Below are 12,939 nucleotides of genomic sequence, written 5' to 3' on the forward strand. Positions count from 1 at the left end.
AATGGATCTTCTAAAAAAGAGGGGGGTGGGGTGGGGAATGCCTTCTAAAGTTCCAATTCTGAGTTAGCTCTGAAGCAAGGGGAATTCAGAGTCCTTAACAAAAACCATATTTTTCAAAGAGCCACCATGTGGAATTAGGAGAGGCTTATCATCCAGCTATTATTATTCACAGAGCTCTGGCTGTAGTCAGTGCTTTACAGATGTATAAAGAAAACAAGGTCCTTGTTTCAATGGTTTTCACAGTGCAATTCATATACTCATATGTGGGTTCAGGCCCATATGAAGTACTGAAGGACAGCTGAAATAAGAGTAAAAAGGCAATTACCAGTCTTGGAACATGTAATGAAAATACTTTTGATTTGTTCATTGTGACATAAAAGAGAAAAGACATTGTTTAATATACAAGAAGGAGAGAATTAAAACATTTGGCGCCATCTTTGTTAGGAACAGAAGGAGAGAGGAGGCTTGGTAAATAAGTCAGGATAAATGTGAGTGAAGACAAGATAGTTTGTAGATTTTACACAGGTCACCAGGCTGGATTCCAGACCACAGTAGATAAAGTTCCTATCTCATTAATATTACAGCATCTTTGCCTTTACTAGGTTTTACCTTTTGTTACCTCACAAATCTAAAATATATCTTCTTCCAGAAAAAAGACATACTGTAAAGGCTGGAAGGAGATGCTGGTAAGTTATGAAAAGGTGTGGGAACTTGAAAGGATAAAGCAACTACAGAATTGGGACCCTTCTATTCATCTCCATGCTTTAATCATTTTCATGCAATCTTATTTATATTCATCAGTCTGATTACTTCAATTAATGTTCATGATGGATAACAAACTGAGATGAAGAACATGAATTGTGAAATATACTAAAGTAACTTTCAATATGCTCACTTAATGTTAACAAGCATTATGAGTAGTAATTTTTTTTCCTTTTTGAAGAGTTACAACCAAACGTCCCAACTCCTAAATTTCAACTTATTCTCAGGAAACAAATCTCAAAATTAGAAATAAATGGGAGAATGGGGAAGGGGCAGAATGGATTTTCACACTGTTCCTCAGGTGAATAGCCTGGGATACTTTGCTGCATAATCAAAGACCATTTCATGGTTTTAATACCGCCTGTTAGATTGCAAATAAAAACCTCTCCAACGACTGTATAACAGAGGGTCTAAAAATTTCAATTACAGTTGATAACATCTTAATAGAAAGATTTTCTTAAGGACCATCACATAACATCTCCATGGCAACTACAGAAATTACATACCAGGAAAAGCAAGAATAGGATTATAAACTTTTGCCAGTTTGCAGGTCCCTCAGAAGAAACAAGGAGGCAAGCCAGCATTGCCTGACCAGCTTCTCCCACAAAACGGCCAGTTGGCTCAGGGATACTCCTCTATTGCTGCCCAGGAGCAGGCTTTCTGGATATTCCTGTTTGACCCCGTCTAATTCCTGGTGTACAAGGTAAGGTTCAAGCCAGACCACTCAAAGCCTAGGTAATTAATTCCCAGAAGCTACAGCCTGGCTCACATTGAGAGGCTGTGCTGCTCTTCTCCCTGCTTCATGTGGCTTCCTGGACCCCTAAATCGAGAGCCAAGGCTCACAGGGAGCTGGAGTGTACCAGTTCACGCCCTGCGAGATGGAGCTAGCTCTGCCTGTGCTCAGAAAGATAGGCAAGCTCAAAAGGGAGCTATCTGAACAACTGAGTAAATAGTGCTGTTACGAGTGACATCAGGTTGCAGGACAAGGCACAAAGAGTACTGTTGGAGAGGTGGCTCACTCCACATGTGCACACAAACATGCCTCCAAACCAAGCATAGCTAGCTCATTCCCTCTTGTTATTGTAGTGCAAGTCTTGCTGGAGTACAAATGAGCTATTTCTGATTCCATTTAAATCACATACACAAAACCCTGACAGAAATGTAGCCAGCTTAATACATTATTTACCAAATCCTAAAAAGAACTCTTACATAAAAATCTCCCTTTACCAGCTAAGAGGAGCTCACGAGAGGAATGACATGCCTCTTCCAGCATGCACCTCTCCAGCATCATTTTCCAACAAAGGCAGGCTTGTCTCCCATCCTGTCTCAATTAATCCTCTGTTAGCTATAACTAACCCTTCCTTTGATGTGCACAGAAAACGCTTCTCCACATCACAACCTGAGTGAACGCACTCAGGTGTTGAACCCTGATGTCATACGTGTGGGCCAGGGGTAAACGTAGGCTGGAAATGAGGACACTCATTGTGTTAGGCTTCTAACAGGAGTAACAACAGGGGAGGGGAAAAAGAAAAGAACTGACTGCATTTAGAATGAAGTTTGATCCATATGTTAAAAGAATTACTTGATTTTCTGGTAGGGGAATGGGCAGCCCAAAGGCCCTTCCAGTCTGCTGTTCCTGCAGAGGAGGGGTGCTGTACATTAGTTCCCTGCTTTCCTTCCTGCACCTCATGCACTTGGTCTCCTAGTTTCATTTCCACAGAGCGTGTTAATCATTTACAGATAGTTCCTAATACAAAAGAAATGACTGGACTCCAGAAGGCAGAACCTTCTGGTTAGCAACATTATTCATTTATATATAAACAACTGCTAGATATCAGTGATGATTTAAAAACAAAAGGTCTTGCACTCTCTAAAATATTCACACATATGTATATGGTACGTACACACACAAACATATAACTGGATGCTTTTAATTTGCAGATACTTCTGGTCAAAACTGTAAGATGCAAATCTGGGGATAACAAATAAACTCTTAAAGAAATGATCTCATATGTGAATTTCTTGCAGGGGCCTGAGATATAGGCAATGGGCTCATGTTTTCCCAGCTGTCTCCCTGTGACACATTACAGTTGTGCCTTTTACTAGAAACTGTAACCTGATTTAAAGCATTGGTTACCATTTTGTAGTTCATGGTGGGTGCTGAAGTAAGGAGTGTCTAGTTCACAAGAATCCAAAACATCTACTACATAGTTGCCTTCTGCTGCAGAAAACAGGAATCAGTTTAGCTGTATGATCCCTTCTAGGTACCTTTATCACATTTTTATGTTCTCTGTTGCACTTAAAGACATAACAAGGTGGTGAGTTTTTTTCCCCAGTTTTGAGTATTATTGATCCTTCAGCAACTGTACTTTATGTGGATTCTCCTATATAGAACTTTTTTTCTGGTATTTTAGCATTACTATAGGATAGAATGGTTAGAAAGTTTCTTCTTGACAGGGATTACTATAGAGATGGGGCCATGAAGATAAATTCAGTCTACTCCCTTTCAGAATGAAAAAAATGAAGGAAAACTGAGCACCCTTTTCAAGAGTCAGATGCCATCATCTCTATGCTTTTGTAAACCATGCACTGCTCTTTAATTTGTCCTGGCAGCCTCTGATCTATAGATGTTGCGGTTTAACTCAGGCCAGCAGCTCAGCCCCACACAGCCACTTGCTCACTCCGCCCCAGCAAGATGGGGAAGAGAATCAGAAGGGCAAAGGTGCAAAAACTCATGGGCTGAGATAAAGACAGTTTAACAGGTAAAGCAAAAGCTACATGCACAAACAAAGCAAAATCGGGAATTCATTCACTACTTCCCATCAGCAGGCAGGTGTTCAGCCATTTCTAGAAAAGCAGGGCTCCATCATGCATAACAGTTACTTGGGAAGACAAACGCCATAATGCCAGAAGTCCCTCCTTCCTCCTTCTTCCCCCAGCTTTTATTACTGAGCAAGATGTCGTATGTTATGGCATATCCCTTTGGTCAGTTGGGGTCAGCTGTCCCAGCTGTGCCCCCCCCCAGTTTCTTGTGCACCCCCAGCCTACTCGGTGGCAGTGCAGTGTGAGAAACAGCAACTGCCTTGATGCTGTGCAAGCACTGTTCAGCAATAACTGAAACATCCCCACGTTATCAACACTTTTTTTGTCACAAATCCAAACCATAGCCCCATACAAGTTACTATGAAGAAAATTAACTCTGGCCAAAAGCAGTACAATAGTCAAGAGATGGAGCTAGAGTCTCGATCAGATGAAAGCTGCTATTATTTTTTGACTGAAGCTTCTGCAGACACTACAAGCTTTGCTCTCCATCATCTTGACATGATGACTGAGTCATTACTGCATGATAACACAGACACTGAATGATAATGTTCATGGTGCTTTAGTCACTGCAGGGAGCAAAAGATTGTCACTGAAAGAAAGAGAAACAAAGGAAAGAGATTAATGTCATCAGAAGTCGATAAATACAAGAACCTTGTGACAATTCCAAAGCAGGAAAAAAACCACAAACAAACAAACAAGCAAAAAAAACCCCCACAAAACCAGAAGAGAAACATTAAGAAATAGTGGGTTAGAGTCATAAAGCCAGGTAAATGGAGTCACAATCTATTTACTCCCAAGCTGAAGCCCCCAGAAATTAAACTAGATTTTAATTGGGAGTTAACTATCTGGGTACAAGTCTGTTATGTACACTAAACTCACATTCTGGTTGTTTTTCACAGGAACTTCTCTCCAGTGGAGATATCCTTGGCTGCTGAAGAAAAAGGCTTCAAGTGCAATCCGTATCAGCTGGCAAGATGACTTTGTTTTGAGCAGAATGACAGTTAAGTCATCGGACATATTAGCTAAGACTTTGATGGAGTTTTTAGCTCCCATGAAGCTGATTTGGTTCTAGGGAATTAAATTTCAGCAAGAGCTAGGCTTGTCCACAAGAGGATATGTACTTCTATGTTACTACTTCACCTCAACCAGCATGAAGAAGCCATGTCCAAGGAGCCAGCATTTGCTTTGCTGTAAGTCATTGCTTCCACATGTGGAGGGGTTTCCTCCAAACCTTGCACTCATCATGGTCCAGACCCTGCATTCACCATAGGCCTCTGCATCACAGGGTTCTTTCTGCGGAACACAGCAGGATACAAAGGGGAATATAGCCAGAGAGTCACTGCATGACTCATCCAAGAGTTAAACTCCAACGATCCCGTGATTTGTCTACCACAGTTTCATAATCTCTCTTCATTCCCCCATTATGGGCAAAACAGTTCATATCACCAAACAAGGCCAAAGCTTCTAGCCTAGATGATGTAAATCAATCATGGACATCATGGAGGATAATGGAGTTACACCGGTATAACCTCAATTTAAGCAGTACACATCTGTTTAGTTTGAAATTGACTATTTACTTTGAGCACACTCTGCAAATACCACTGCCATATTTCTTAAGATCTCTGCTCCAGGCCTGCCGTTGATTCGCACACCAACTGGCTGTCTTTTGAAGCTGCTGGCAGTACGTTTCAAAGTCCAGATTAGTCACAGAATGGAAAGCATATCTCCCAACTGTTCACATTAACAAATGCCATTCTTCCGGGACAATCTGTGGTGACATTATAAACATGAGCATAACAGTTTATACATGTCACCAAAACACCAAATGGAATAATCGCAATCTCCAGTTACTAGGTTAGCCAAAGGTCCTCACAAAGTGCACAGTCTGCTGTTTGTTCATCTTTCTAAAACCTTGGGGTTTGAGTTTGGTCAAATTTCTACTTGAGTCATTTGGATTCTTCTGATTCCTTCAAACAGAAGCTAATCAGATCCAGCGGACTGTTGGAGACATGCAACGGTAAGATTCAGATATCTTTTTTTTTGATGCCCAAAGCAGACTTCAAGACTGTAGGAAAAGGAAGATCATACTTCAGCTTCAAAGAGCAATACAGTCTTCTTTGGGTCACAAAATTGTAAGGGTCCACAGTGCCACAGGTGAGATTTTATGAGAAGGGCAACTTTTATTTTAAAAATTGTATCAATGAGTATTTTCCTGTTGATTTAGCCAGACAAACTGCCTCATCAAGGACTCAAATGAGCGCTGGGGCAAATGAAGCAGCAGAAGCATAGATTCAAGATGGGAGAAACACCACGTCTTTGGGTGGCAGCCATGTCCTAGATCCACACAGCAGCCTCATGAAATCTCAGGAGCAGACAGGTGTTTGCCTAAGCAGCCAGACCTTCACCCTACATCACCTTGCAACTCCCAGGCAAGGCTGTGAGACACCAAAATCAACACAGTAGCCACTGCCAGTTTTATTTGCAGAGTAGTCTAGAAGTTGGGGGCAGGGAGGGCAAAGAGCTGCACTAAGCCAGACACCTCCAAAGCAGGGTAGGGATTCAGTCTTTCCTACTCAGTGCTGATTAAGGGAAGAGGAGCACTCACCCTGCTCTACTGGCTCCAGACTAAATCTGATTCTGCTGCTCTGGATCACTGTGCTGAAGAGCAGTGCCAGTGTTTTAAGCCCTGTAGTCAGTGGCTGAGCTGGATACCAGACAGAGTCTGGTATAATGCCCCCAATCTTTCTGTAAAATACCATTTTGAAGCAGTCCAAAGCAAAACTAATTTCTGCACTAGGTAGGATATGCATAACTTGTTACTCAAGTTTCCTCGCATTTGTCTTCTGCACCCCACTTTCTGACAAATGGCAAGAATTTTAATGTTCCTTATTGCCTAGAAATTTCCAAATTAATATTCTCAAACCTCTTAAAAAGAGATTAATGTAATTATGAAGATCCTGTTTAACTCACTGTCACCTTCATGATTAAAAATAAAATAAAAAAATCAAATGCGCATGTTCGTTAATGTCCTCAGAAAAACTGAAAACTCATTTTACCATGGCAGCCGTTGGGAGAGGAAGCATTGAAAACAGTCTGAGATTTGGGAAAAATAGCCCAGTGAGAATCAGGCAACAGGCACTGGGCAGAGCCATAGCTGGTGCTCAGCACGACCTCAGCCCTGTGAGGGCAGTTGTTTCCAATGTCCTGACTGAGGTTTCCAGGAGGAGCCACCAAGGCTGCTTTAGTTAAAATGAACTGTGAGTTGTCAGCCTAAATAACAGAGCTTTGCTCACTAGCTTCTGTTGGCTGTCAGGCTAGGAAGCACTCATTCAAGTAGCTCTGCCAGCAATGCTGAAGAGATGAAAGTGTCCAGAACAGATGGAGGATGAGCTGTCCCATCAATAGCATTTGCTTTGGGTCTGTGCCCCAAGCTCAAAACACAGACCTGAGTTGGTTTGCTGTATCTGCTGCCCAGTACCATGCTGGGCTTCGGGGGGAAACTGCCACAGGCACCTGACTTCTTCCAGTCTTGATAGGAGATAACCAAGTTGAGTGATAGAGGCCTGCCAATAACACAGCACTAGGAAATCAGGCTGTTCTGGGACCCAGAGTAGTGCCGGGTGGAAACCAGATACGCAGGTCACTCCTCAGGCTGGCTCGAAAAGCTGCATACTACCCCCAGCCTTTGGGCTACTTTCCCACCTAGGACATCTATTTCAGACCTGCTGTCCCATTCCCTGCCTCCTCTATATTCAGAGGTATAAAGAGCTCCACAGCTTACTCCCTCTCTGCTTGCAGTGATTGAAGGAAAAAAGCTACATTCCCCTAAGGAATTTGAGAGTCGCAATGATACAAACAAGCCTATGGTACTGTGCAAGGGGACAGGCAAGGGGTAAGGCTCTGCTGTACTTATATCCCTTACCTTTGAGTAATGAGTAAGTTCCCATGCAGCAACTGATCTTTCTTTAACCTGGAGGCTGCAGCTTATGAGCTGTGTGCTCATTTCACACCAGACATGTTGTGATCTTTACATCTGCAGGGACAGCTGATGTTTGGCAAGGCAGAATGGATATATGAGGTTGTAAGAAAGGTATAGGTGACCCTTGCTAACCAGTGCTCTATTTTTCTTTCTTATGTCAGCTTCTCGCTCACACTAAAGCTGTTCAGAGCACAACCCCCAGCAGATCAGACCTACAGCTCTGGCAGAGCCTGAAAGCTTGGGTGCAAAGCTGGCCCAGCTGACAGTCCTGCATTTATGACCCAAAGCCACACATCCTTTTCCAGCAGACCCTAATTAAATGGGGACTAAGCCATGGAAATGCTGCTGGATTCCCAGCAGCAGAACAACACCAGAGGAGTGTGCATCGGCACTGGTAGCAACTGTTTGCAATGTTTCTTCATTATAAGCTTTGACTTTTGAATTCCCTATGACCGATTAAAAAAAGGTGTATCTGAAAGGCTGCACAAAGTTGTCTTCCTAACTTTGGATTTATAAGGGCTGAAAATAACACACATTTCCCACCTAAGAAGACAGTATGCATTTTTTCCCATACACATTCCCCCATAAGATAAAGGAAACTGAAACTGTGTGAACTCTGAAATCTGACAGGTAAGGAACACCACAATGAAATAGAGTTAGTGTTTTGATACCCTTGTTTACTTGCAGTGAATAGTTTTAGAATAAGGAGCTGGGGGAGAAAAGGAAAAACTTTTCACCATAGTCTTCACAGATGAGTACAGCAGCAGAGAGCTCGGTGAGGACGTGTTTGTCTCTACTCTCCCCATGCTCAGGGACTGGTTTACTGATTAACCTGTAACAGTTAACATCTGCAGTCCATCAGGGAGCAGACTGCAGCATGAGGTACCCTACAGAGACTGAGAAAATGGCATTAAAATAAATCTACAAAACACATGAAGTGGAAAAAAAACCAGGAGGGTTTGCCTTCACCTTTAAGAGCCTGATAATATCTGGTGGTTGCTTCTTGCGGAGGAAAGCTGCCCTGGTTGAAACCCACATGTGCTGTGGCCATGCTGCCCTTTTGGCTCCCACCCTCACTTCCGTGGACACCTTGGCTCGCTCTAGAGCTTTCCCTGATTGAAAACTGTAGTTGGAAATTTCATTGTTTAAGTGCTTAAAATATCCTGGTGAATATTCATAGGATGTGCCATGACAACCCTTTTCTCTGGTGGCAGTGCCAGCTGAAGAGGCCCTCCCTGTTTCTGGGGTGCTTCCTCAGCCAAGGGAAATAGAGAAATAATCTTCCTCTCCATGGTGGCAGCTCCCTGCCGTCCTGCACTGGGTCCCTCACAGTACAGGGGCAGCAGCCCCCACAGCAGCAGAAGTACCAGCAGAGACTGTGCTGCCACTGGAAGAAACTGGGACCAGACCTCGCCCTCACCTTGCTGAGGCTCAGTGGCACTGGACATCAAGCCCTTAGGAAGGTGGGGTGTGTTGAAGCACTGAAGACTTTCTCCTTGAACAGAACGAGGTAAAAACCTTAATTGTGGTACTTCACAGGAGATCTAGATTTCATGTATACGATAGAAGGCAGCCTAGAAAGACCTCACAGCGATGTGGTTAATCTGTGGGATTTCTCATCACACCTGATAGCAGCCACCACCGCCCGCTGATTAGACCACACAAAGGATCAGGTTTCCTGGCTGCACGTAATCGCCACCTGCGCGTATGGCCTGTGACAGGCTGTGATATATTGTCATGGGACAAGAGGCCACAGATCCATCTGAAGGAGCTGTCAACATTTTAAACCTCAAATATAGAGCCGAAATGATTTATTACCACAACCCATGAAATAAAACATTCTCTCGAGGTGAGAGTCTGGGCAGCCAGTAATAACTCTGCGTTTATTAAGAGACAGGCAAAGGAGGAAAGAGAAGCAGAAGTGAAATGAGTTTCCATCTTCAACTCGGCTTCTGCACTTGAACAACTACACACAGTGACTACACACAACAGCCATGTGAAATACTGAGTTACGGAAGAAGTATTACATCTGAACTTCCATTGAATATTCTCACCCAGCTGTTTTCTCCTTCTCTGATACAAAGTCAAATGAAGATCAATATTGTAGATAATAATCTCAAATAATCTTGTAAAATGTTTTTGTCCATGAACAACATTGGAAATAAATAAACAACATTTAAGAAGCACTGAGGGAAATAAAAAAGGATTAAACTGAGGCAATTACATACACTTTCTATTAAGCAGAAAAAGTCCACATATGGTGGCTCCTTACATTCATTACTCCGGCAGACTCAAAAATATTACAAGAATATTATTTTGTCAGGAAATACTTCAAGTAACTAAGTACATATTTCATCAGATTTTACTGCATCATTAAACACGCCCATGTCGTGTGACATGTAACGCAGCGCTGAGACAGGGAAGGCTGTGGGAGCACAGGATCCTGTGTTGCTGATTTCAGAGGTGCAGTTCCTTAAGCAGCATCAACCAAGCTACATCCACGCTGACGCCAAGGAGAAGGCCTGCCTCCACCCTTTTTTTCCCTATGGCCACGCATTCCTCCTTCTACCCTCATGCTGACAGCTAGCACCAATTAGCCTGATCAGGGACCTGGCAGGAGAATAACCCAAATTAAAAAAAAAAAACAAAACAAAGAAATGTAATGCCAAGCACAAGGAGGCATTACACTACACAGCCATGTGGACACAGGCACTTTAACTTCTTCCAGGGCACTGTGTGTTCAGACGTTGTTTAAGGCTTGCTCCAGTGCCATGGATTTCCCTAATGCACGTGTCAGATCTGGTGATCCCATGTGGTGTCTCTGCTGCCCACATGGCACTAGGTAGCTGTGACCAGCAGCCGTGCCAAACCCCTCATGTCTAGGGGCTCTTGAAAAGGAATCTCACTCTTTCACCTCCTGATGGTTCATGGGGCTGAATGGGCTGAAAAATACTCCCCCAAAAGCAATTCACCTCAGCTTTCCTGGGATGTTTCAAGGCAGATGAGACCTAGTGCGGTTATGGTCTCTTGTAGAGGCAGAAAGCAAAGAGCTCCTCTTCAAACCAAACCGAGGGGATAAAATGGCCTCAGGAAAAGGGGAAGGGAAAGAGCCCCTGTGTGAAGACCTGAAACTGGGCTGATCCACTGAATCATGGCCAGGAATAGAGGGAGGAAATGGTTTCTGATATTTTCAGAAATGTAAAATGGGAAAATGGGGGTGCACAGAAGAATTTAGCTGTTGGGAAAATGAAGGCTGGTGGTAACACATGACCCTTAGTTGCCCATTACCTGGTTCAAAGCCTCAACTCCAGTACAAGCACAGAAAATCGGTCTTGCCCACGATGCCCAAGCAACACTAAAAAAGATTGAGGTCTTCCCAGGCTTAAAACACAGCAATCCTCACACAACCACCCCAAGGAGTATAGAAGTAGGGCTGGCACGTTTTGCAAGCAAACCAATAACCCCAGTGTGACGTGCAGGTGGGTGTCCCCATGCCGAGGGCGTTCTCTGTTGCTGCCTTCCTCCAGCAACTCTGCAAGCACCCCAGCCCTGGGACCCTAACTCCCAAACCCACAGTAACCCTTGGCTTTACACTCTTGTCTCCCATATGAGATTCCAGCTCTGGTCCCGGGAAGCACGGCCACCAGCCATCAGCCAGGAGGCCTGCTGCTCTGGGGGCCCAAGCACAGGAATTCACAGGTTTCCTTCCCTCTGAGAACATGGGGCTGAGAAATGCCTCCTGCCATCTGGATATCCACCCAGTAGCAAACGCAGAATCCAGAGGGGAAAGTTTTTGGGACCTTCCCCAGGCTATGACCTGCTACTGTGCTGCTTGCAGAGAAAGGAGAGCAGTTAGTTGCAAGCCATTTTATGCACAATTTATACCAATACTTTGCATCGTAAAAAAATGGTTTGCCTCTTATGCAGCGAAAAACAAGAATGTTGACTATCCTCCCATGCCTCCTAGTTTGTGAAGCAAAAAGCAGGGAAAAGGTAAAGGGTTTAATCAACCTCCAATTCATTTTTATTGTTAACAGATGCTTCAACTTGCTAGTTCTCGGGGGCCACTTCAGTCTCTCTTTTGCAGTTGCCCAAATGCATTGTCAGCACTGACAGCGGCAGAAACACCAATGACAAAAACCAGCAATGCTCTAGCGCAGAACAGCACAGGTCTCTGCCTGTTCCTACTCAGAAAGGACTGCTTGGAGGGGGGAGCCAGGGCGGTGCGGGCTGGACAACGGGGTGAATGGGAGCAGGTGTCAGCAGCAAACAGGGTCTGGAAGGGGGCTCTTCGGAGGACGGTGGGGAGAGGCTGAAATGATTACCCCGCTCTCCCTGAGCCCACTTGTTCCTGGGCCCCAGCGTGGTGCTGCACGTCAGGGACTTACCTTGTGTGTGCTGTACCAGGGGCCAGAGAGGGGCCCGCTCCCGGTGCCCGGCCCCCCAAACGATGCGTTCCAGGATGCCCACTCAGAAACGGGGAGGATGCCCATGTCCCTGCCCTCAGGCCCCGGCCACTGGCCATGCCATGTGCTGTCACACCAGTGGGGACCGGTGGCTGTGAGGAGAGGCGAGCAGGACTGGACGTGGCACTTGCTTCCTAGCGTGGGAAAGGCTGCTCCCGTGGGTCACTCCACACGCGGGTGTGTGCAGCCGAGGACTGCGACTGCCGGTGGGCACTGGGAGACCCTCAGCTGGGGAGTATTTGTAGCATAGGAGAGGAAGGCAAGCTTGACAGAAGGTTTTGCTGCTCCTTCCCAGGGCATTCAGGTGCCTTTTTTTTTTTTCTCTGTCTGACTTCCCCAATGCCCCACCCTGCTCTGAAAAGGCAGCCTGGGAATTTAACTCCTTCAAATCAATGCCTAAATCTAATGGTCAGTTGTTAATTCTTCACTGCTAGACTGCAAGACTTGGAAGTTGTTGTTCCCATATGCATATAGTCATAAATTCTTACTTCTGTCATGTATTCTTTCTTTGTAAGTGTTTACTGAATAGGTTCTTTGCCGAGATTTCAGGCAATAGGTTTGTTTCCAGGCTGTGGCTTTATCCATTCATTCTGTTAGTTATGATTTGATCACTTAAGCTCTCCTGGGGAAAACAACAACTTAGCTCCTTAAATGGGAGAGTAGGAGCTAGCAGGGTAGGAGCCTGGCAGAATTACATGGGAGACAGAAATAGGCTTCTAGAGAAGCACAGAAAGGAAGAATTAAGCCACTGCATCTTCAGGGTCTGGACAAGATAATTGCTTGCAATCCAGAGAGCTCATACTGTACTTTGGAAGGATTGGGTTGTATTAGTTTATCCCGCTGGTCAGCTGGGCTTGAAAATGTCCAAAGTCCTGACAAACAGCATAGCAGATAAGGGTCAGTGGGCAG

At 44.6% G+C, this 12,939-nt stretch overlaps 1 protein-coding gene across 1 annotated transcript in view; it reads right to left on the reverse strand.

Moving 5' to 3' along the window:
• NIPAL2 (NIPA like domain containing 2) overlaps positions 1–12,057 on the reverse strand; it is a 49,866-nt gene extending 37,809 nt beyond the window's left edge. The window contains exon 1 of the mRNA XM_075024371.1: positions 11,953–12,057. Coding sequence (XP_074880472.1) covers positions 11,953–12,057 — 105 coding nt within the window. The remainder of the gene's footprint in view (positions 1–11,952) is intronic.
• Between the last annotated feature and the right edge of the window lie 882 nt (positions 12,058–12,939).

The sequence above is a fragment of the Buteo buteo genome, chromosome 3, assembly GCF_964188355.1.
Source record: "Buteo buteo chromosome 3, bButBut1.hap1.1, whole genome shotgun sequence".
Lineage (NCBI taxonomy): Eukaryota > Metazoa > Chordata > Aves > Accipitriformes > Accipitridae > Buteo > Buteo buteo.